The following is a 25,780-nucleotide window of genomic DNA, read 5'->3' as shown; positions in this document are numbered from 1 at the left end:
AGGCAGCTTCATGTAACTTCAAGATGTCAGTGTGATTTTCTTTCTACTCTCATGAGGCGATAATTTTTATTATCGACGTTGAGAGTACAGAGGGCTACAAGGTGGGCCGAGCACGTCTGCCTCAACGCAGTTCTGGGTTTGAATCTTGGCCTTTGCCTTACTTTCTGGAGTTGTTTTCAAATTCAAACAAAAATAGTAAGGACATCCCAGACTCAGCGGCATGAATATTGGAGAATATAAAAGTTTGCCACAATTTTCAATATGACTGCAGTTTTAAACCGATCGCTCTGTGGCCGTCGGAATTTTAAAAAGGGCCCGATGCTGATATGCTTCAAAATATCGGCGCGTATAACCGACCTGGCCGCTGACACTGGACAAGAAATTTTGAATTATTTATTTATTTTAATCAGAGATGCAAGTCAAATTTTCTAGATGATTTTTTTTTTTTTGACACTGATTCAAAACCCGCTGTCGTTCTTTTACGCAAGCTTTTATAAAGCAAAAAATATCAAATGATTTAATTCTTTACGTCCACATGCAGGAAAAAGGATTTCGGATATGAGTTACGAACATGGCCACGGAACTATTAGCACGATGCCGCTCTCGTTTGTGAGCAACGGCAGATCTCAAAGCGAAGAGTTCGTTGGCATAGGCATCGCATCATTGGCCGCGTCCTCACGCCGGAGCAAAATTGCACGGATCGATGCGCGGGCAGACGGCGCTGCGTGGTTTCTTCTTGAATGGCGTCTCCGCCGGCACAAAGAAGGCACTCTTGTCTCGCAGCTAGACGATCATTACTTGACAATTCTTCCTCATGGGGGGGGGGCCGGGGTTCTCGGCGTAATTACCCGTAGGTGTTTATTCTAAAGGGTCAAATTGGGAGGATGTGTCAGAAGCAACAGGGTGTAAGAGGAGGAGGAGGAAGTGGGCGTGTGGTACTATTGATTCCAACATCAGACAGATAAAGGTGCACATTAATTCCTGCTGTTTCATATTCGATCACGGATGGGCAACCTAAATGCTGGAGGGGGCCACCTTTTTTCATCAGTGCTACATAGGACCAGGCAATTCTTAACCACATGTATGACAAAAATGTTATTTATAGAAACGATATATGTGCAAAATAAGTGTGCTTTATACATTTCATTTTTCATAATGCTTTTCTCAACCAATGTAGAAAAGATCCACAATTCTAATCCAACAACAAAGGCTTTGGAACTAATAACTAACCACAAACTGTCATTTTTTTTCCCAGCACAAAGGGCTCTCTTGCATTAAAAAAAATACTATTCAAGGAGGGCACAAAACTGCTAAACAATAAACCAACATCATTTTGTACAATTTTTTTCACAAAAGTCAACTCACTCAAAACACTTCTGTGAATCATTCCAAATCCGCCAAAAAATTATTACGTCTAGTCAATAAAGGGCAGTAGAAGACTTGGTGTAAGTTCAACTAAGACAAGTAAGCCATCTAGTGGTAACTGGTGATAGATATTGCAATTTAAAAATACAGTCAACCCACCGCATAGTCCCAGATTTATTTTTTTTCTCCACATTTAAAATTTATACGCACTGTTTTTCTGGAATTTCTCCACCCCATACTTCATGGAACATGGGAATAAATAAATAAATTAAAAAATAAATAAATAGATAAATAAAAAATATTATATATATATATATATATATATATATATATATATGTGTGTGTGTGTGTGAATTATTTGGGTTTGTAAAACTATAATGAAACAATATTATTTCTTTTTAACAAACATCAGAATTTCTTCAAAAACGTCACCGAAGAAATCGAGGGAATTTGTTTGTCTTCAACTTCAGACGTCGTCTTGGTCTCTCTTGAAGATTAAGGGTTGCAATCATCGCCCCCCCCCAACCCTCGCCCACACACGATCACATACCAAGAAGCTCCAAGTAGGGCCAGTTGGTAGAAAAACCCCTGCAAGCGCAGAGCACCGTCTAACTACGAGTACGCCCTCCCCTCATCATCCATCCTGTACTGCCCTGGAGTCTGATTACAACCCACTGGCGGACAGATTAAACCCCATCCGCTGTCAATCCAACTCTCCACAATTTTCCATAGGCTGCTTTCGCCAGAACCAGGCGGCACATCTGGCCTCTAATCAGAAAATCCCAAAAATAGACAATCATTTTGCGTGATGGTCACATGGCAGGAGTGTCCATAGGAATATCGACTAATCCGCATCCTACACACGCATAAACACGTAAATCCGATGCCTGTTTCCATGCGGATTAAGCGTCAGGAGGGATTTCGGGGTGACGTATGGACGCTTTACATCTGGCCGTTGCGCTCCGGATTGATGTTCGACCTTCGTTGAACTACCGGGCGCGGTCGTCTGCCCTCGTGTTAGCATCAATGGGCGTACAAGAGGTGCAAGGCAAGGTTTTAGCATGTCAGGAATGAGATTACAGCAGCAAAGTCAAAACGAGAACATGAAGGGAGAAAGGATTACAAACGAAACATGAAACGTGGTTGCGACCAAGAGAGCGAGTAAACGCGCAATTGCTTTAGATTAGCAAAGATGACTCTTTGGAAAGGCTTTTTCTGCGGAAACAAGTATTGTAGTTCTTGCTCAGTCCCAGAACAGACTGGATTTACACTCAGGATTTGTTTCCAGACCAGTCAAGGCACCAAGTGGAGATAGTAGACTGACAAAGATTTGGAACTGAGGTTATAATAGTGAATTTATTTTGACTTTTGTTTGCCAAATTCAGATAGTTCTAATTTTTTTTTTTTTTTTTACAGCAAGTTTTTTTTTCATATATATAAATATATATATATATATATAATAAATAATTAGTTTTAGTATTAGTTTTAGTTTTTTTAAATATAATTTTAACATTGTTTTTTATAGATATGTAGTATTTTCAAGTGCAAGATTTTAATGGACACAAAGACCATTAATGGCAAAACATTTACAAGATTATAAAAGATATTTAGCCATTTTTACTTATAACATGATTTTTGTTATTAGACATAAATTCATGCAACCCGTGATTTGCAATCTACCTACCTGCGTGAAGTTATTATATTATTATTGTGAATGTGGTATTAATATATATACGTGTTTTTTTTTTTCTTTTATACTTTGGATTCTGTGAAGCATATTGAGTTGCCCAGTGTATGAAATGTGCTTCATAACTAAAGCGGCCTTTCTTTGCCTTTTTTTTTTTTTTGGCAAATTTTGTGTTATTTGCAGCAAGGGACGGAAACACAAGTAAAACTTGAAAAAAAAAATTGTGATTCATTTGGACTCCCACGGGAAAAAGCAGCCACGTTGGGTTTGACCTAATTAGTACAGAAGATGACAGATAGCAGGGCCACGCTATAAATGTGTTACCGTAAGTGGAAAATGGCGTGCTTAAAAGTGGCCAAATGTCACCAAATGACATCACACGCTGCAACAGACGTGCGTATTTGTGACATCGTTACGTCATCGTTGCACTTTGCCTGCCGTCGAATGGTGTGGGCCCGTTTGGCAGTATGCGTTGAGTCGTAACCCTGGCGTAATAATATTGTCTGCCAGTGAAGCCAAATTACCAATAAAGATTTCTTCATTTGCATATGTTCCCGAGCTTCCTGTCAGGCAAGAAGAAAAGCATGAAATGGCTGCTTGAAACACAATTAAACACCCACATGTGCTGCTGCTGCTGCTACACTTGCACTACACACACTTACAACAATGAAGCCATTCTGGAGAAAACGAGAAGGGAAAAAAAAATTGTGGAAGTCGTGGAAAAAGGTAATAGAGTGAGAATAAAGTGAAGGAAAAATGAGGCAGAATTAGGGAAAATGTCATAATCAGAAGTAATAAGACGACAAAAAAATGTTATCTTACAAAAAAAAGTCACAGAGAAAAGCGCATGAATAAAGTTAGCATTTTACGACTTTTTTTTGGCAACGCTAAAAGAGTAAAAATGAAGTCACAGTTCCCTAATGCGAAGAAAGTCAAATGTATGGGAATAAAATTGTTACAGTGAGACAATCATTTAACTGGGAAAAGTAGTGCTATGAGGGAAAAAAGGTGTTTTCTCCGGAATAATAACAATTATAGTGGAAGAATAATGCCAAAGTTATTTTTTCATTTCAAGAAAATCAAGTTGTAATATTGCAAAACAAATATACTTTGTCAACTTGCCAGTAGAACATGAGATATTTTTCGATTGAAATTTGGTTCTCGGCATCATCCTAGTTTTTTATTTGAACCTGGTGTCCTTTATTCTTGCAAATAAAACTCGATTTATTTTTTTTTTTTTGTCAAAATACAGTCTACAACATATACAACAATTTGCTTTACTGTCAGCTGTTACCACCCCCCCTGCCCCCCCCCCCAAAAAAAAGAATTCTGACAGCAGCCATGTTAGATTTCTGATTGATATTTGTTGTTTTACACAGGATTGCGACACAACAGTAATACTTCATCGTCATTGTGACCAGAATGTTTCTAGCGAGACCCACGTAAAGGTTTGACTTTTTTTAATTAAATTTTTTTTTTTTTTAACCTCCACGATCCAGCACATGGTCCCCTTTTAAATCCAATTAAGTTGTGTTAGCCTCATCCTAGCTTAGCATTAAGCTAGTTCTGAGGCCCTCAGCTCTGGCGTAAGTTTGCAAACTCCTTCTCGTTTCTTGCTAGCCCAGCGTTAGCGACCCCCAGTTACGCAATTACGACAAATTACCACTTGAATGTAGCGCATATAGCTTTCAAGCATGCGAGTTTAACGCAATTATGAGTTCCCACGCACTCAGGGTTCGTCGTGTTGTCGGAGCGCCGTCATTAGCAAATATTTCCTGCTAATACGCAAAGAATATACGTCAGGTCTGGAGAGGAGGACTATTTTCACTTTTTCAGTGTGACCCGAATACTTGCTCATACAATATAATGTCAATGGATGTCACGTAGCAATAATCATCTTTTCATTCTTGCAAAACAGCGTGGCTGCTCTTTGACAAGATATTCGGCTCTTACCGTCTGTATCCTGGCCCCAGACGGCGTTTAGCGAAGACAGGATGACCATTCCTGTCGCCAGCCATCTGATAAACCACCGGCCCCGTCGCATCTTCTGTCAAGCCTTATTGCCTGCCAACCTGGAGGAAAGAAAAGAGAGGTTTTTTGTTTTTTTTTATTATTTGAGTCTCATCACAAATATGCTTGGGAAACACACAAACACCTCTCCTCCTTCAAGTAGGCTGTCACTTTTAGTTTGAAGCACGCCGAACAGAGAGAGCAGACGCTGGCAGTTTGGGATAAACCGACAGTATTCGTTCCGCCTACATCTTAATATTTCTGCTGCCTTCTTCTCTTGTGCTGCTTTCACCACTGCAGCTTTCAGTTGTCGTTTGTTTTGCGGGGGTTTACTCCATTCAGTTAATCGGTAAAAATGCATGCTCGATTGGGTTTCAGTTTGGAGAATGACATGGACAGTCCAAACCAAAATCTTTTGATCACTTTGTAACCAGACACTCGAAAAACTGTTGGGTTAAAAAGTACACAATTTTGGTTTAAAAAAAATGGAAAAGGAAATGCACAACATAACATAACATAACATGTTACATTACATTACATTACATTACATTACATTACATAAAATAAAATAAAATAAAATAAAATAAAATAAAATAAAATAAAATAAAATAAAATAAAATAAAATAAAATAAAATAAATTAAATTAAATTAAATTAAATTAAATTAAATTAAATTAAATTTAAATTTAAATACATATACAATAGTCTATTCAAGATCCAGCAACAATAATCAGTCATTGACTCAAATCTCTCTGAATTGTAACAATCAAAGCGTAAGAAATAACGGATAATCAAATACCCGGCAACAAATTATGCATGTGAAGTTAATAAGAGAGACATTTTTTTTTTTCTATTTGGGGGTAAAAAAAAATTCGAAATCGAAACGAATGCATCCTGGAACAGACTGGTCAACTGCAATTATTATCTTTACATACACGTTTATACTACACTGCATTTCAAAACAATTTTAATGAGTCAATAACAACTTCACAGATTGAATGTTTTGGGTCGTTATCTCGATCCCAATCAGTTCTTTCAGTTGGCTGCATCTTTCTTTAAATTGGCTGTTTCTGTCAGCTTCTGACTTAGAATCCTGCTGCTGCCGCCATGCGAAAACTCGTCAATTAGATCAGTGGGGACATCCCAAAAGAAGCAACACAAGTCAAGTTGGGAAATTATATGCTTCCATTTTTGCTTGAACAATTGGCCAAAAAAAATAACTTTCAGATGAGCTGGAACTAAAAATGTGAGCCAGGTCCTCTTTTAAGATTTCCAATCTGAATGAATTTGACGGAAATTCCTGCCATCACGAATTTAAAGCCTGCCAGTGAATACGGTGTCACGCCGTTCCAGTTTGTTGAAACTTTACTGTCTGTTAAACCTTCCCCCAACTTTTCCCTGGCAAATTCACAGCAGGTAGAGCTAATTCTCCTGCCGGAAAGTGACAGTACGTGAATCGGCGCGCCCTTGATGACAGCGTGATCGACCTTAAGTACTGCAGCACTCGGGGGAACACTGTGCACCACTTCCCCCGAAGAATCTACCTCGTTACCTCCCAACGGACGTGCGTCCAGCGGGCCAGGCTTGCCATTTGGAAGAACAACAACAGAACACACAAATTGTAACAGATTCCTCGCCAAGGCCAAGTAATGTGGCGAAGAAGGAGTGTTGAAGCAGTATGCGGTGCGAATATTTTTTGTTGCCTGTCTACTTCTGATATGTGAGTGTAAACCAGCCATAAAATAAAAAAGTCGTTTTTAATTTTTTTTTTAATTCAGTTAGTTTTAACTTATTTTTTTTAGAATATTTTTCTGAGTTTTTATTTATTTTCTTTCAAAACTTCACAGATTTTTTATTAGTTTTAGTATTGGTTTTATTGTTGCTTTTTTTGTTTTTGTTTTATTTTTTTATAAATATGCGTTATTTGAGGTATTAGCTAACTAAGTAAACTAGAGTTTCCAAATTCAAAACAATTCCCTTTCGACTTTCTTTCTTCTGCATATTTGTACAGTAATACCAAAATAAACGTAATAGACAAAGACTGAAGCCACAGACATTTTCCGATAAATTTTTTATAAACAGAAACTAATTTCAGACAGTTTTTGGTCGTTTATAGCACTCTCTCTCATTTTTATTTTATTTAATTCACAAAATTGCTTTTTCAAGTTTTACTACTCCATTAGTTTTCGTTAACGATACTAACCATGCCGCACGCCGAGTTTCACCACCCATCATACGATAATCTTAGCAGGATGTAGTAAGCGCTTGAATTTGTCGGCTCCAAAAGGTAGAGTGCAAGAGGTCATCCGGTCGTAAAAGAAGTGCCAACACAAACACCCGCTACTCCTTGCCTGGCTCCTTATGCGCTAAAAGCAATTGTCGCCGTTGCACTGCCCTCCCTCTACATCGAATTATCCGAACATGCCAGTCTGCAATGGCTGTGTGATCACACACTTCACAAACATAAAAGTCCTGCGTCAAGCACGCGGCAAATAAATCAGCTGGCATAAATGTATCAGAAAGTGGCTGCAACACTGACTGTTTATCAGCTTTGATTCATCCCGCCTGTCCTTTACAATCTACCTGGATCAGTCATGACACTGACCCCTCTCACTGACCCACTCCACTCAATACACTTTAATTGATTAACAAGCAACGCACGAGAGGTCGCACCCTGAACTACATCGCCGCTAAAGAGAATTCATTTGGAGTGATCAAATCAACATGACCCTAATCTTGAAAAGGGTCTATCTGAAGGGTGGGGGGGCAAGATGTGAGCTAATAAAAGGAAAAGAAAAAAAAAAAAAAAACACTCAGGTCAATGCAATAAAACGGCTTGCGAGTGAAGCTGACGAGCAGGTGCGATGGAGTGCGAGTACGACGTGTCGAGCATCGCACTCGCAGATCGACAGCACGGCGGCCATCCAGAGAGAGTGGAAGTGTCATACGGAGAAGAACACAGCGGCGCTTCTGCTTTTATCCGTCTCATCCTGGTGCTTTTTTTTTTTTTTGATGGCGCACCTCACTCCCACAAGGCTTTTTTTTTTTGTTTTGTTTTTTTTTTTTCAACATAGCAGGCGATAAGATGTGAAATCAACCTTCATAGCATATGTTAGGCTCAGGACAACAGGGAACAACTGGCGACAACACTAATATTCAAAGTGGTTCCGCTTATCACGCTCTGCCATGGCAACAATGGAGGACATCCATCATGTGATGTTCATAAAAGGAGGCGTGTCGTTTTGAGGTGCCTTTGGTGTTCCTCCCCGTTCCATTACCAATCACTTTTTTCCCCCAGATGGGGTTTTAAGTTTTTCCTGGCCCTCTTGTGGGGTTAAGATCAGGGGATGTCGACGGTGGGCATGTGAAGACTTTCTTGTGATTCAAGAAATTAAGTAAATTTGACTTGAATTTTCTGTCGACCAATCAAAAGACTGCCTTGGGTTGTTTGTTTGTTTTTTTGTTTTTTTTAATGTCTCGTGGATGCGTTGTACCTGTTAAGAGAATTCCGATGCAGCTTGTCTCGCTACACCCTTTAGGTACTGTAAAAACCTATGAATCGTTTCAAAACGAGGGCTGGCCAATTATGGTGTCTCAAATCACTGACCATAGAATTTTCTGTTGCCCAATCAAAAGACCGGAGTCCGTCTCGGTACCGAAATGATTTCAAAATGAACGTTTTTCCCCAATCTTGATGTATCGATTAAATGATCTTCACGCTTTGTCGACCAATCAATTGGCTGTGGTATGTCTAGCGCCGCACCTGAGGTACCATGAAATTTGGATGGATCCACAATGCGAATCAATTACCGCATTGTTTTGTTTTCAAACCACTGCAGCGTTCGACATTTTTAGCTCCTGAAAAACCCGCAGATCGCTCCGACTACCTCGTCATGAAGATTTTTTGTTGACGAATCTACCGTAAATACTACAGTCTATCTAGCGCCGCCCTTAAGGTACCAGAAAAATCCACAGAACAGTTCCAAAACATTGACCGCCCGATCACGATGAATTAAGTCATCGTTGCATTTTCAGTCGACCAATTAATGGGCTGCGTTTTCATCCTGTAGGTCGTGTAAAAAAAAACATGCATGGTTGCCAATTCATGATTGCTCAATTAATCAATTACTTTTCTTTTTTCACCCAATCAAAAGACTGCAGAATGTCAAACTGTGTCCTTCGGGTGCCATAAAAGCCACAATGGAGAGGGCTGCCCAATCATGATGAATTGATTACCGGATCATTTTATGTTTTATGGTTCCAAAGTGAGAGCTGCCGATTGATGATCAATTAACTTAACTGTCAAGTTACCAATCACAAGACTATTGGTTTTGTAGTTCAGATGCGCGTAGCTCTTCCTCATAGCGCCTCGCGTTAGCACATTGAACACGTTTGAGGAAGTCAAGCGCATCATTTCCAGAGATATAATTTCTTAGGTTTTGTCTCTACGTTTACCGTCCCAACTTCAATATTGATTTCTCTCATTTCTCCGTCAATCTTTTTTTCCATCACGTCAAAAACTGCAGTCCTGCACAAGTAGCAAACCCCCAGAGAGCAAAGTCATTTCGTTCCATATCTCCTCCACGCTGCGTCACAGTCTCATATCGTGGCACAATGACAGTCCCTCAAACTTAATGAAACTCAAACTGGAGAGATTTCTTACTGAGCACTGAAGGCAAATTATTTTAAGTGATCCATGAATAGTATCGATGAAAACAAAATATTTTGACTGTGAAGTTGAAACATTTTTAAATGGGGGGGGGCAATGCTACATTCTGGAATAACAGATGTGTACAAACAGCCCATTCTGAAGACAAATATTGGATTTTTTTTTTTTGTTGTTGTTGAGAAAAAAATCCTGTTCCAGGAGGCACTGGAGTCAGTTACTAATGTTAGCCGCTAGGTGGCTAGCGATCACGTAGCACGTTTTATCAAAGCTGAAGTGTTGTTTTCTTGTTTTCACATTTTCGCATTTCATAACCGGTTTGCTTCTTTTCATATTAGCAAGACATGAGCAGAATTGTCGCTTTTGCTAAGCAATGCTTCCTGCTATTGTTTTATTTGGCTGCTTTTTGTTCCCTTATTCCCGTTGACTTGTTACGACCGACCAACTCTACGAGAACGTCACGCGATGGAGTCTGTTGTTGAGATGTTGAGACAGTAGCGTCAGCTTCTCGCTAGCGCTTGTGCTTGTTCTTGTTAGTGTGGGTGTGGGCAAACTACGGACCGGGGGCCACATGCGGTGCCCGTTAAACGTTTTAATCCGGCCCGCCGAACTTGAAAAAAAAAATAAATGAATAAACCTTGTTAATGTTTTATTTTCTAAATACTGTGGTGTGTCAAAGACATATTTTGTTGTAGTGTTTTTGCTTTGCTTTTAAAATGAAATGTATTTTTTTTTTTTCTCCGATGAGGTGAAGTTACCAAAACACTCCATCTATCTGCTCCTGGTCCGGCCCCTCGGTCAAATTTTAGAACCCATTGTGGCCCGGCAATCAAAAAGTTTGCGCACCCCCGTGTTAGCGTCTCAGGTGAGCTCCAGGTGACATTGGGCAAAAAGGTGGCGTTTACCCTGAACTGGTTGGCAGTCAACACAATGTTTAAAGCATGACCGATACGTCTCTGTCCTTTAACAAATACCTGATTATACAAACGAAACATCGCTTGTGGCGTGACAGATTTAATCATGCAATTCTCAAGACCGCAGGCTGCAGAGGCTGAATTACAAATAGCAGAGGATTCACATTTCAGGTGCCCAAAAGGGGGGCTGACTGTGACTCATCGAGACAAATGAAGGGTGTGCGCAATTGCTAATGATCCCATCAAATGTGAACTTGTCAACGGTTTGGACGGACAAACCAATGCTCCTAATTCAAAACTAATAAAGAGGCCATCTGAAATTGTTCATATGAAAAGGGCATTCAATCGGAGAATTGGATGGATCGATCTGTGGGGAAATTTAGGAAACGCGGCATCCACTTGTTTCAGTCTGGTTCGATAAGTACCCTCGGATTAAAAAAAAAAAACAAGTGTTGATAAATAAAAGGTTTTGCTAATTGCTTGCTAAAGTGTGCTCAGGATTCATGCAGAATCACAGACCGCTGTTTCCAAATGCTAACAATAATGAAAGCTTTGCTGCTTTGAAATAAAAAAAAATCAGAGTGTCAGGGACTTTTTTTTTTTTTTTTGGCGGGGTAAACAACCCCCAGCTGTATAAGCGACCGACGCGGCAGTAAAGCGTCTCATTTAAGTCGGGGGAGAAAAATTGCCATTTTCAAGTGGCCTGACGTCCTCATCAGTCTCACAAGCAACATCCGAGCGCCTCTTTAACGCAGGTAATAGAATATAGACGCTGCATCAACAGCCCGTCGACATGAGTGCTTGGAGCAGGCTGTCAAAAAGGGCGAGGAGTCATTGTACAAGAATCTACTGGATAAGGTCCAATGACCCTGACATCGTAAAAATGTGGAATTTGGCCAAAACATTCCAGAAATAAAACAGAAAAAACTCAGACTCATACAAAACCTCAGCAAATTTCACATTTAAAAATTGAAGGAGAATTCAATTCGACGATTAATCGATTATCAAAATAATTATTGCGTAATTTAAATCGATTAGTTGTTGCAACAATGCACACGCCATTTAATGAGTCAAGCCCAACTTTATAGAGAAGTGATTCAAATTTCCAATCAAGCATTAAAAACAATCAACATTATTCCTAAACCACGATTATTTAAATATAAACTGGCCAAGGCACGCAACATCTCAACACGAACTGAAATCCGACCTTCGTTTGTCAACATGGCCAAAATAAAGCACCCGCTGGAGTAACGGAACACCATTTCGTGCAACGCCGAACTGAAGACTGAAACTCAACCTCCCGTCACGCACACACACGCACACGCACATGCACCCCTACACGTTTTTTCACCCTACGAGCAGGATCAAACGTAATGACATTAAACCAAGTCGCAATTCATTACCTACTGTGAGATATAATCAGCAGTAACAAGGGCGGGACGCTAATGACAACTCGCATCGAGATAAAGATAACGCGCACGCCGGGATAAACATCCAATCAGACGAGAGCTACTAAAACTTGATGTCTTCTTAATAATCTGATCAGCTGGACAACTCATCAACACAATGTAGAACACGTTACACGAACTGCATTTAGATGCACACAAGCGCTTCCATCGGCGGCAAACGTAAAGAGGTCCGTGTCAAAAACTTGCAACCTGGAGCTGACTGACTCAGTGACTGCTGTTAGCCATTCTTTGGAGAGGATAAAGAATATATGGCTGTGAGTGTTATGTTGTCTGTCTACATGTGCTCATGCATCGTTTGTGTTCAAATGGGATTCATTAATCACATCGCCACATAGATGCTAATCATTAGCTTGTCTATGGTGTTTCCTATTATGAGTTAGCATTAAGCTAGCAGAGTTGAACATTTTCAGGTTTATTGATCAGACAATGTACTTTTTTTTTTTACTCTTTATTTTTTGTTGTTGAGGAGGGATTTGATGCCAGTCCCCCCTTCCCTTCCTTCCTCCGCACATCACTAAATTCAAACTTTTCCTTACACTTTTATCGTTAAAAAGCTACGACATTTGTACCGCTAATAAAAGTCTTACGATAGAATAAATTATTTTAACTTGAAGAAAAGTGACAACCAGTGTCCAATCAAAATGACAGATATCCACTTGAAATGAGAATGATTTTTTTTTTTTTTTACATCATGTAACAAATGGCTCATTTTATGATTGTAGAATTTTTCAAACTGATAGCAATGATTGATCCGCGTAAATATCACATCGAGTCAGGCTTGATTAATTGTGTCATCCAGCACATTTGTTTGCGCAGCCCTGTGTAATCCCGATACAATAGCTCCACTTTATATCGCTCGCTTCCAGGCTGCATTGTAGTCAGATCAGAACGTCACCATCACGTGATGATTTGGGAGAAAAAGACAAAGACGTAACACTCATTAGTTAATTTTTTTATTTATTTTTTTAACCCCCATTCGCGAGGCAGCCGGACGATTTACTCGATACAGTGAGAGCAGACATCAACATTTCTGTAGTGAATGGTATAACTCATGCTAAAACGTAAAATTGCACTACTAATTATTTTGTCCTTGAAATATTGCAGATGGATTCTCATAAAAAGAGCGAGTATGCTCAAATGTTTAAAACGTGTTCTCAAAGAATGAAAAATGTATCAACATGAAACGTACGATTTTAATCTCATAAAATAATTATTAATCTGGAGCAATGTGAATTAAAGCTTGAAAGGGGTTCATCTTGATTCTGGTAAAATGTGGAAAATGTGAATGACAAATTTAGTATTCAATTATAAATGTATTCTTATATTATTGTAGTCATGGAAATGACTAATATTTTTCCTTAATGCATTACTTAATTAGCTAAACAAATAAAAAAAAATACACATTTATGCATGAAGAAATATTTTCTTCTAATATGTCTTCTTGTGAATCACATTTTTTTTCATACAATTAATGACTTTAACCTCGCAAAAATAGTCGTATTCATGTAATATTACAATCGTATTCTTTCAATACAGTATGTGGAGAAAACGTTGACTAGCAAATATGTTAAACCAAATTTTTGTGCAAGTAAAACAATTTTTTTATTTCTTCTATATTATTATTATTATACCAATATTTTCGAAAATTAAGTCCACAAACAATTATATCTGCAGCGCATGATTTCCGTCCGTCATTTTTTCCCATTAATCCTGCAAGTGCTAGTCAATAACACCCTTTAAAATGATTCCGATAATATTAAACGTGTTTTCATCATGTATACTTTATTATTTTTTTTTTTAATCCCAATACCACAAAACTGAATTTTAAGATTGTGTTACTAGACTGACAGTACGACGTCACACCATTTATGTAAGTGACACAGCAATTGCCCGTCTGCCTTTCATCCTCCCAAAGCATCAAGTGGATTGCAACTTCATTGCAGAACTCCTCAATTTCTCATGTTGGGCTGTGAAGGCGTCAAATACATTCACACCTGTTTATGTAATGCATCATGAGACGGAAATAGATTTTTTTTTTTTTCTCTTCTTTTTTATGGTTTGAAGTAGAACTACAGAGGAGGAGGAAACATGAAACGAGCGCTCGGCTGTTTGCCGAGACGGCTTCGATTGTGCGCAGAAGAGGCGGAAAGATGACACTTTTTATTGCAATGACGATTTGCAGGAAATGTCTTTAATTTCTCATGATAAAATAATCACTCTGCTTTCACACATTGATATAAAAAGTCTACACACCCCTATATAAATATATATATACATACACATATATTTTTCATTTATTCCTTTATTTTTAAATAGATAATGTAGTTGCATAAGTGTGCACACCCTCTTGGGATGTTACTGTCTTCAGAATGAACCACATTCAAATTGATGTTCAGTGCCTCTGATTAAACCTAAATAAAGTTCAGGTGCTCTAGTAGGCCTTTGCTGACATCTTTTGCTTACTTTGCTTTAGTTACATACGACTTCTACTTAATCTACAAATTGGGACGGGGCTGTGTTCAGAATGAGCCAATCGTGTTCAAACGAACGTTAAATGGGACTCGGCAAACACCTGCCAACATTTGAAGTGCCTCTGATTGCACCCATATAAAGTTCAGATGTGTTGGCTTTTCCCGAATCGGTAATAAATCAAATGAGTCCATTTTTGTCAGTTATGTATCATGACCTGGATTTCTTTTTCATCCCAGATGGGGAATTCTTTTTGCATATTATCCATTCCTCTTTCTTTTCCTGATCTACATGTGCGACCCATGAACATTTTATAGACCTACCGCATGTTCTTGATGAAAACTCTGAAGAGGGATGAATTATGCTGCCATAATTTGGCGGCGTATGAATAAAATGAGACTTCCCTGAAGCAGGAGGCCGTGTTAGACATGCGCTCAGCATTAACTAATGCAACTTTTGGATGAGACCGTCGCTCAATCGATGGCAGAAAGCAGATCCCGCCCCCTGCATCTCGTTAGGCCGCTCCATAAAGTCTGTCAAACAAGTCGCGTTTTCCCGTCAATCGCATTTGCATGCATCGTCAGTCAAGCACACTGACTGGATCTTTTTTCACTGCTTTGTTTGTTCACAAGGGTTACTCTTCGGAATTGAAACCGACTTTGAAAGGCTAACCGTGTCTCCAAGACATAATTTGAACTGCTAGCTTGAAACCCTACTCTTTGAAACCCTCATTTGAAACTTTAAATCCAAACGCTAACTTGAAACCCCATTTTGAAAACCCTAACCCTGTCTAGACACCCAATTTCAAACCTTAACTTTGCCTTAAAACGTTGCCTTGCCCAACATTTCAACCTATCCCTGGCTCAAAACCATAATTTGAAACAACAAGACGCACATTTTGAAACCCTATCCCTGTATCAAACATCTTAACTACTCTCAGCTCATCAGTACAGCACTAATATTAGTTATTCCATGCGGAGGATAAACAGCTCAGCTCAATTCTGTGCTTGCTGCACTCAAATTTTTACTTGGGGTATGGACTTGTCTCCAAAGCTTAACTTGAAACTTAATTGGTTTTACCGCAGCGAGGTATCTCCTCCAAGCTCATTAATCATGTTTTTTTTTTTGGTTCCCTAACACATTATGCTGATTACTTCTCTTAAGAGAAACCACAACACATTGACACTTGTATTAATTGACTGAGTGACAAAAGAGCAGCAAGAGCGAGCCTGGCAAAAAGAAAAGCTCCACGTGAGAAGGCTTGCATTAAAAAGGTGTCATTGAACAAAACAGACGAGCGTTCCGCTGCCAACTGTCTTTTCGCACTGCACCACTGTCTTTGAATCGTTCAAAAGCTGGCTTGCAGCTGTTACACTGGCCCGCTACTAATGGATCCTATTTGCACATTTAATTCCATTAGATGGTGCAGAATTACAATGTCTGAAATGTGACACCGGGCTGCTCATCGGACAGACCTGCCCTTGTGCCTTTGGAAGGAGGCACTCGGGAGGACACTTGGAAAATTGGGCTGCAATCTTCCCCATTGAAATGAATTGAAGTGCCATTAATCCATTCTGGCCTCACTAAAAAAAATAAATAAATAAATAACCTTGATTTGTTTTGTTGTAATAATGTGTAAATATGTGGTGTGTTCACTTTGGCCACCAGGGGCAGTATAATATAAAACTTGTGGCAAAAACCCCAAAACTAGCCTCTGAACCCGAAAACTAGTTTCAAATGCTAACCTTTTCTTGACACCCTAATCCTGAAACGAAACGCTTCCTTGAAAACGTAATGTGACTTAAAACTCTTACTATGGCTTGGAACGACCCCAAACCTGTCATGAAATCTTAATTTGACACCCGAATCCCAGTTTGAGATCCTGACCCTTGCTTGAATCCCTCATTCCCATCTTGAAACCTTAATCTAAAAATTTAAATCACCGCCTTGAAACCCAACCCTACCTAGACACCATAATTTGCGACAGGCTCTTACATAAAAACTCTAATTTGAGAAGTTAACCCGGGTATGAACCCTTGCTTGACACGCTTACCCTGATTTAAAACCCTAATTTAAGACCCATTCCCTGTCGTTGAACCTTCCTCTGAAACGCCAGATAGAAACCTGACTTTGAAACCAAACCCTGGCTTGAAATCCTAACATCAAGGCTGCAAATGCGTAGCAATTTAACAGAAGAAAAAAAAAATAATTTCACAATAAAATGGCAGGATGAAGGAAGGAAAGAATGAAATAAGTCTGGATAAAAGTAATAAACTTTTATTTCACTTGCTCTGCTTCCTACTCATGCTTCATTATTCACTTGGGACTAAATCATTTCAAGCATCGCTACCCTTGAGACTCCTTTCAAATAACGGTGAAATTCTCTCCCGGGGGGTGTCCATTGTACATATGAATAAGGTCATACTTGCTGAATTCCAAGTATGTATTCTCTCTCTCTCTCTCTCTCTCTCTCTCAAATAGGATCATCCCTAATGTTTTCATCTGTATCTATCACATAATAGTGGCGTTATTAAGTCGGAAAGGTCCCCACTGAAGGCTCAGGTACCAAATGCGCTGCCCGCCCCTGGTTTATGCACAGCAGACTGCAGAGCATTTGCATTTCAATTTTATAAATTATTGAACACGCACAGGACGCCGTTTCGTTCTCCTACAAGCACAACCAGCAAGTGACATGATTAGTTTTATCATTCTCAACTATTTACCATGCGCTCCTCTCTCTCCATCTTTTGGCCTAAACAAGCCACTTCATTACGGCTACATCTATAATATATCCCCTCCGGTTCACTTAGGTTACCAAAGCATCTCCTTAATTCACCCTATTCTCACTTATAATGAATACGCCCTGAGCTTGCCATCCCCCCGTTGCGATAAAGAGAACATCTAGCTTCATGTGGCACTCCAGAAGCTCATAACCGGTGTATAAAGCTCATTTCGATCACCTTTAAACTACCACGAACTACAGTGGAAGAGGAGCTTTAATATCACTTTCGTCTATTGCCCACTTGACTTTTAGAATCCCACAAAAATAGGATGTTAGTTTTTCCATCATGTCTTCAAGTATGCCATTAAAATGTTTGCTTAAAATCCTCATTTTGAAACCGTAACATTGGCTTGAAACCGTCATTTGAAATCCTAAAGCAGAATTAACATCTAACATATAAGGCTTATTGAACTAATTAAAATAAAACATTAAAGTTTATTCATTTAATTTTTTCAAGTTCAGCGGGCCGGATTAAAACGTTTAACGGGCCGCTTGTGTCCCCCGGGCCGTAGTTTGCCCTGCATTGTAAGCCAAGTTTGAGACCTTCACCCCAAAACTTACACATCTCAGAGCCGATAAGCCATCCACAGCAGAGCAGATGTGATACAACCGGGCTTCGAATATAATGGCGAGGGTAATGGGCATTCAAATAAACATTTTAACTGTCAAAAACAGAAGGAACATATGCTGAGTAGAAAATGATTACCTGGTACACAAAATTAAGTGTTCCCGTAGGACACAAGGCATGCTAATTAGAAGCTAGCCTTAACTGTGCTATCGAGGTGCAACGCAGGAAACAGAAAATCTGTTTGGAAAAGCAACACAGATGCAACAACTGGGGCGGAACAGACGGACAAACATAGCCGATGAAAATTGATATCCAACACGCAGGGGCAGATGCCCAATTTGAGAAAGGAGAAAATGAAGACGTCATGCATGTGCTACCTGTTGAGTGCAGGCTTCTTGTGGGGAATGCGAACGCTGAGAACAGAATCTCAGGCACAGAAATGCAAATATATTCAGAGATGGAATCTTAAGAAGCAACTTTTGAGATAAGTGGTAGGATTATCCAAAAATAAGAGGAATCCACAAAGTGGATGCGGGTTCTAAAGTGTAATGGCAGTCGGGTATTATAATTCCACAGCTCCACTGTGATTTTATCATAAAAAAAAAATGTTACATGTAACCCTCACCCACCGCCACAAAAAAAAAAAATACGATGTATAACCACTGTCAGTTTGCGGTACTACAATCAAATGTCAAGGATCTAGTTTATTTTCTTTATTTAGTCTGAGCTTGTTTGCATGAGTTATGATGTAAATGGTCTTTTCATTAAAACCTGAACGCTAATCGCGCTCCATGGCTTCTGTAATTGTTTTACAATTTAAAACAGGCCTTCCAGTTTGTTTTTTTTAGAACAAAAAGATATTTTATATAAGCCATTGACTTCAATCTATGTTATATGAACATTCTTTCATTCTGACATTTGATAAATTTTCCTAAAATGACCCCGACACGCAGACTGGCACATGTGGCCCTCCAACAGACAGCAGGCTTCCTAGCCAGCAGGGCGCCACCACATCCAATCTTACAGGTGCGCCATAATAGTGAAGGGACAATATAAAAGCGTCTAACATACAATATAACACCTTATCGTATTTATTGGCTATTTCATTATGTGTAGTATTGAATTAGCTCCATGGTAGCATCTGAGATGGTGACACAACCCAAGTCGCCTTTCCATGACTTCATCAGTCTGCCTCACACTCCAGGCCTGACCAATCAATCCAGCTGTTACGCTGATGCAACAGCTGTTACAATAATGTAACAGTTGGATTGAGCGTGAAATGATTAATCGTGCTCAGAGAGTGGGGCACGGGAATGATGTTAAAGTGGTTCCTGTTGCGCTGGTCACTTGTGAGCTAAATCGGTGCAACTGATGCCAGCTCGCACCATGCAAAAGTACATTAGTCAAATCTCATTCCTCCTTGAACGGTAAATGTTGAAAATGTGTTCACTTCAAAAGAAATCGAAAAATGACTAAACAAAATGTAAAACCGTGCCAGTATGTTCAATTTAATCTAGGGGGTCTTCAATCCTGTTCGTCGAGGACCGGTCTCCTGCCTGTTTTCCCATCTCCCCCTGCCGCAAAACACACCTGATTCAGACCATCAGGATCGTTATCTAGCTTCTGCAGACCTTGCTAATTATGTGATATTTTGAATCAGGTGTGTTGCAGCAGGAAGATTTGTAAAACGGGTAGGAGAACAGCCCTCGAGGAACAGGATTGAGGACCCCTGCTTTAATCAGTCAATATTTAATTAATAAAATACAAGCGTGTGTTTTTTGACAGTACTTGTGTGACAACCTTAAAAAAAGAAAGAAAAATTCAGCTTCAATACACCAAAGTAAACTTTGCAGCGAGAATTAGGGAGCAGTTTGAGAGCACCATGAGTGTCATCATCAAAAAAACATCACCCCAAAGGATTCCAGGCAATCGCCAAAGGTCTTGAATTTCCTGTTTCCACACTTCATAGTGTTATCAAGAAGTGTCAGACCTAAACCTGCTAAGATGCTTCCCTGACACATGCAGGGGGGGAAAAAAACTCACAGAATGCAGAAATGCTTGGTGTGGGATGTGGCAATAAAAAAAAATGTACATGAAAGACACGTTAAGAGCTTCAAGCTGATGTGGAGTAATCTGCAATGAAGCCTGTGCTAAAACATCCACACTAAAAAGATATAGTTGAGCAAGTTTCAAAATGTTTGAGTTGAGGGCGGAGTTACTTAGTCCCTAAGGCAGGCGTGGGCAAACTAGGGCCCGGGGGCCACATGCGGCCCGTTAAATGTTTTAATCCGGCCCGCCGAATTTGGAAAAAAATTAAATGACTAAACCTTGTTAATGTTTTATTTTCTAAATACTGAGGTGTGTCAAATACATATTTTGTTGTAATACTTTTGTTCACTTTCATTTAAAATTTAATTTTTTTTTTTTTTTTTCTCCGATGAGGTGAGGTTACCAAAACACTCCACCCATCTGCTCCTTTTTTTTTATCGTCTCAAACCTAGGATTAAAATGCAATCCCGTGGAATTCCCGTCACCTGCGGGATTCCCCAAAAAATGACAGCCTCTCATTTAGACTAGACCGTTTATTAACGTCTTATTTTGTTTGTTTTTTTTTTTACTTCCAACGGGAATATCCATCCATCAATTTTCTTTGGATTGTGAAAAGAAACCGCAACACCGCGAGAGCAAGTATTTTAAAACTCAAACAATTTTCTTTCATCCTTCGAAGTTCCACTGGGGTTTAATTTGTAATCCATAAAGCAAAGAGGGCTCTTTTCTGCAGGTGTACGTTTGTGCTTTTAGGTTTAAAATACTCCATACTTCCCGCTCTTTTTACCTCACACAGCTGGAAGGTTGACAAGTGCGGCAAAACCACTTTACACTTAAGAGGCTTTTTTGGTTCATTTTACCGAATCTCGCAATTGAAGCATCTACCGCCATTTGACCTTTTTTTTTTTTTTTTAATTCAAGACGTGGAGTATCTCGTTACACTGCTTGTAATTTCCTATGCAAGCCCGTAAAAGAAGCTGAAGTAATTAAGTTTTGGAGGAGGCCCGCATTCGTCCACCTCCCACGGCGCAGGCTGAAATGATAAAACTAAGCTCTTATTGATATGCATATGACGCACATAAGTGAGTAAACTAATAAAAGAACGCAGCTGCTCCCCCTTCGGGGGACAAATTGACCCCGAGAGACGTTCACTCATCGGCTTCCTGCCTTCCGTATAAAACGCGGGACACCGAAGAGAAATGCAGTCAAACCTCGCTCGTATTAAGAGGAGCATATAGAGTGAAATGCCGTCAATGGGATATAATCCTTCGTTAATCTGGCGTCAATGCTGATGCACTCGTATCGTGTTTCCCTGAAGCGATTGGTGGCAAAGGTGAGGGGAGAGCTGTGGGGGGGAGTGTACGCTATTAAACGGGTCATATTGAAATGCATCAATTGCCAACAGACGCCGTCGACATGCCACACTACAGACGATACGATCGATACCAATTGAAAAACGAGACGGTCTTACCATGCTTTGGCTTTCGGGACAGAAAAAGCCTATTTAGAAGGACACAGGAGCAACGTGGGGGTGCCTTCATCAGCTCACAGAGAGAAAGGATTCCGTACAAGGCTTCCACAACAAGCAGCCTTGTTCAAATCTCTCTGTGTCTCTTCCTCTCTGTGGTCATGACGTGTAAAGCAGGTAATCTGATTACATCGGTCAGTAAAGGTGAGCCGGGCTAAAGCGCTGAAGCCCCTCCCCCTCCTCCCCCTTACTGCATATCTGCCAGATATGCAACTTTGTGTTGGAGATGAGTGCCTGTCAAACTGGGGTTCTTGGACCCGTTGGCGTGCGCCAGTTATAGCTCGGGGGTCCGCAAAATTTTTATTTTCAATCGTACGTTTGAATTGCAGAGTTACACAATTGATAAGGCCCAAAAAGGCTTGTCATTGCCAATAACGGACACAAAGTTGCCTGAAACAAAGTCACCAGATTGTGTTTAAGCATTTTTTGGGGATTAGACATGGCTTTGGCTTGAGCACTAAAATTCACAAATGGTAAAACTCCCAAATGCCGAACGTGAACATGCTGCTGTTTACTGTGCATACACATAGGGAACGGGGGCGGCTCATGATGCATAATAAACCAATTTCAGGGTTAGGGGTTTTTGTCACATAACGTTCCACTGACAGCTCTGACGTGATTGCGACAAATCACAGAAATCTGACCGCATTTTTACCGCACTTGTGATACATATTTTAAAAGGTTGCTTTTAAAGAAAAGGATGTGTAGCATTGTATTTTTTGGATCTATTGCTAGGCCCACTCAGTCACAGCAGCCTTGTAATGTTATTGGAGCCTTGCTATTTTTGGAGTATCGACCTCTGGAAAATAAAAATGCTCAGTTGCTGAAAACTGGGCATAAGATTACAAACAGGCAGCAGAGAGGATTCAAAAGCCGCGCAGAATTAGCGATATTTCTTCCCGAGAGCTATTTTTAATCAGCCCATTTTGATTTTTAATTGACGGGGATTAGTCAAGTGAGGCTTGAAATCTTGATATGTATTTTTTAAATTTTAAACTCCTTTGAATTGAAGTTGCTTTAACTCAAAGGGGAAATGACTTCTTATGTTGAGACTCAAATCTTAAATAATTCCACTGGCATTTGAGGGTGGACAGAGAAGTTCCGTTTCATTAGCTTCACCCGGAACCAAAACAATTTGAGAATCCCTGCTTTATATAAATCCATTTTACTACTATTGGTATCCGTGGGAAACATTGCGTATTCAAAATAGTCGATGCAATAAAAAGTTTTTAAAAATCAGAAGAGTATCTTGCCGATTCCTGATTATGACATCTTTACTCCACTTGCATGGGCAATTTTGTTGTTAAGATCAAAAACGCACAATTAATCAGCCGAAGATAAAGAACTCCCTCTCGCAAGTGCTGCAGAGAAAACAAGAGCCGAGGGTTCAGGGAGGAGTGAAGACACTCCTCAGCGCAATTGATTAAGGGATGTACTGTATAAAGACATCGAAAGTCTGGTCGAAGCGCCGCACGGAAAAGGCTTTTAGTGAAAAATCAGAGGCGGCCACGACATGGCCGTGATTGTGTGCCTTTTCTTTTTATGTGTCATTACGAGGAGCCAAATATAAGATCATTATTGAGGTTTCCTTGGAGATGCAGGAATTCATCAGATTTCCTTCTGGTTCATGAAGAATATACACTACTTGCTTGTTTTCATGACTTTAATCCCTGAAGCAGGAAAATTGTTTGTTTTAAGAGAAATAGTTGCAAGAACTACTGTCATGAGTCCGCTTTTTAAGTTTGAAAGTATTATTTAGGTCTTATAGAATTTTCTCGAGAAATATGCCACTCTCTGGAATTCTTTTGAAAATCTAATCCTCATAGTTGCACAAAAAAGCGCAAATGAGAGCGCATTTTAATGGCTGATACCGCACCGACTGGTGTGTGCAAAACATTGTGGCTGAACAGGGCAGCAAATGCCCGCCCACTCAAAAAAAAAAAAAAAAAGAAAGAAATTTATGTGAAATATATTTTTTCTTGCATCATGACATGTAAATAAATCATTGCCGTTACGCATGAGTTCACTCCTCCGAGAGACATTCCGACACCCTTTTTAGAATCTAACATTTCAAACTTGATTCCTTGCCAGTTTTCCTCATAGTCAATGAAGGAAATGTTGCCAAACGCCTATACTGATTTCATTTCTACAGCAGCCCATTTAGGCCGTCAATTGGCTGCGCGTGAACTAGTTGCACAACAAGCCAACATTTCAACGCAGAATCATTTTCAAAATTAAAGTCCAACATCAGATTGGCGAGAGAGAGCTTTTTTTTTTTTTTTTTATTGATTATTGACTTGCCGTCTTCGCTCCACGCTGAAGCGGTCCACCGGTTTAAGGGGGTCAAGTTTAATGCATTAAGCGTAAATAAACATTTAGCGAGGTTGCTTAGCACTCAATTCAGCTCAATTTCGATGTTGGGGGGGGGGGGGGAGTTCCAGTGTGAGGATTGATGCCTTCCTCTCACTTGAGACTCATTCAATTTGCGGTGATCGCGCTTCCATTTGAGCTCTGCGAGTCAACGGCGCAATAAACCATTCACGGACCAGTTTGTGGCAGCACGGCCTCACACAGATAAGCGGATAGCGCACACAATTCCTCAGCTGCCTTTGATACTCTGCCACTTTAAGATTCAATCTTAGAGTATTTTCGCCACAACCTTAACAAAGCAGTCCCAACGATGCCTCAAGCCCCACGAGAAGAAAAAAAACAAAAAAACGTGTCATCTCCAACAATGTTTTCTGCTCGGGACAAAGTGATTCTTGTTGGAAGTGTCGTTTCCCAAGGGTGCGCATCAAGCGAGTCAACCCCGACATCCTGGTGCCTGCGAGCAGCCTCTCAGCAATCCCACGGGAAAGCATGCCAAGGTATGTATGTAGATACACATGGAGTCATGCAAAACAGCTGGCGAGCCCTTCAATTATGTAACGGCGATGTGGGAATTGAAGTGGGCAAAACAACGCAAAAGGTAGCCGTTTAACTTGAGGAAATAGAGGGATGGAAAACAAGGTTTCTAGGAAAATCTTCCAGAAATAAAATATACACAACCAAATTGATGGTTGCTTTGGCTAGTGGAAGACCCAAACTCATGCATACACAGTCATGTGATCACACAAATGAAGAGCGCAACCCTATCTGTCAACACCTGCGTTTGCCGTACGTTATTATGGCGCAACTGCGAAATGGGATGTGGTGGCGCATTGATGGCTGCAAAGCTATAATGTCATGAAGTATAATGTTCCGGCCCCAAGACACTCCCACCCAACCTCCTCATGTATTAATCTGCATGTTGTGCATTAATTATGCTTGTTTGGTGTTTTGTTTTTTGTTTTTTTAAATCGATGCGGTGTTCTGGAGTCCTGTCTGTTTTTCTTTTCCGCTCCTTCTCCCTTCTGCTTTTCTTTTCTTCTGTGAAAATGGGGCTTTGTAAAAGGCGATCAGACGGACTCCCGTCCCGTGTCCCCCGGAAGAACATTAGTTTTTTGTGTCTCTTGGACGCTTTGTAGCGGCTCCATTTCTTTGCGATCTGTGGTACAATGACAATAAAGCTATTGTGTACAATATTCGGTCATGATCAGAAGATTTTGCGGGTTGGTATGCTCATATTATTCAACTAAAATTGTTTAGCTCGTGCCCCAGGTTCTGGATTTTTCTTGGATCATTATTTGAGGAAATAACCTCGAGGACCAATCCCTCGTGCCAAAGATTCCACATAGAAAGTATGCTTGGCCTAATCCATACTAGCATTGCCTCGCATTTAAAAATAAACAAATAAATAAATAAAATGAACCACAATGAAGCTAATCTCTTGAGTATATTCTGAAATGGTCTAAAGTGGACTTCAGAACTCTGTCCTTGTGAGATCAGCACCCCTGAATTCACTTAAAGGGCCGTTCTTTCATCTCTTCATATTTTAATATTACTCCTCCATTAGTTCAGAAGTGAACAACAATGAGCGTGAGTGGTGCCTTCGAGTACATTCATGTGGGCGGCTGTGCAGCCGCTCACGCAGGCCAAAGTATTTTTTTTTATCGGCCGTGATAAATCTGCTCTGGAAACTGTGCAAACGCCCACCCTTGAGCTTTACGTTTCCAGTCCTCATTGTCAAATTAATTAGAACAAATATTGAAACTATTCTTGAAAAAAAAAAAAAAAAAAAGAGAGAAAAGCAATTGCTTTTTCACCATTTGCTCTTGTGACACGATGTGAGCGACAACGTATGAGCACAATAGGTGCTCAAGTTTCTCGTTTGTGTGGTGCGCTATCCGTAGGCT

General features: G+C 40.0%; 1 protein-coding gene across 1 annotated transcript in view; it reads right to left on the bottom strand.

Moving 5' to 3' along the window:
- LOC148330108 (protocadherin-15-like) overlaps window positions 1–25,780 on the bottom strand; it is a 188,746-nt gene that overhangs the window by 129,216 nt on the left and 33,750 nt on the right. The window contains exon 3 of the mRNA XM_088304514.1: window positions 5,006–5,124. Within this exon, the coding sequence (XP_088160640.1) occupies window positions 5,006–5,096 (91 nt within the window). The 5' untranslated portion in view covers window positions 5,097–5,124. The remainder of the gene's footprint in view (window positions 1–5,005; window positions 5,125–25,780) is intronic.

Source organism: Idiotropiscis lumnitzeri, chromosome 9, assembly GCF_059441095.1.
Source record: "Idiotropiscis lumnitzeri isolate Australia: NSW breed Sydney's pygmy pipehorse chromosome 9, RoL_Ilum_1.0, whole genome shotgun sequence".
Lineage (NCBI taxonomy): Eukaryota > Metazoa > Chordata > Actinopteri > Syngnathiformes > Syngnathidae > Idiotropiscis > Idiotropiscis lumnitzeri.
Note: the sequence above shows the minus strand (reverse complement) of the source record. Positions and strands in the feature narration are given on the sequence as shown.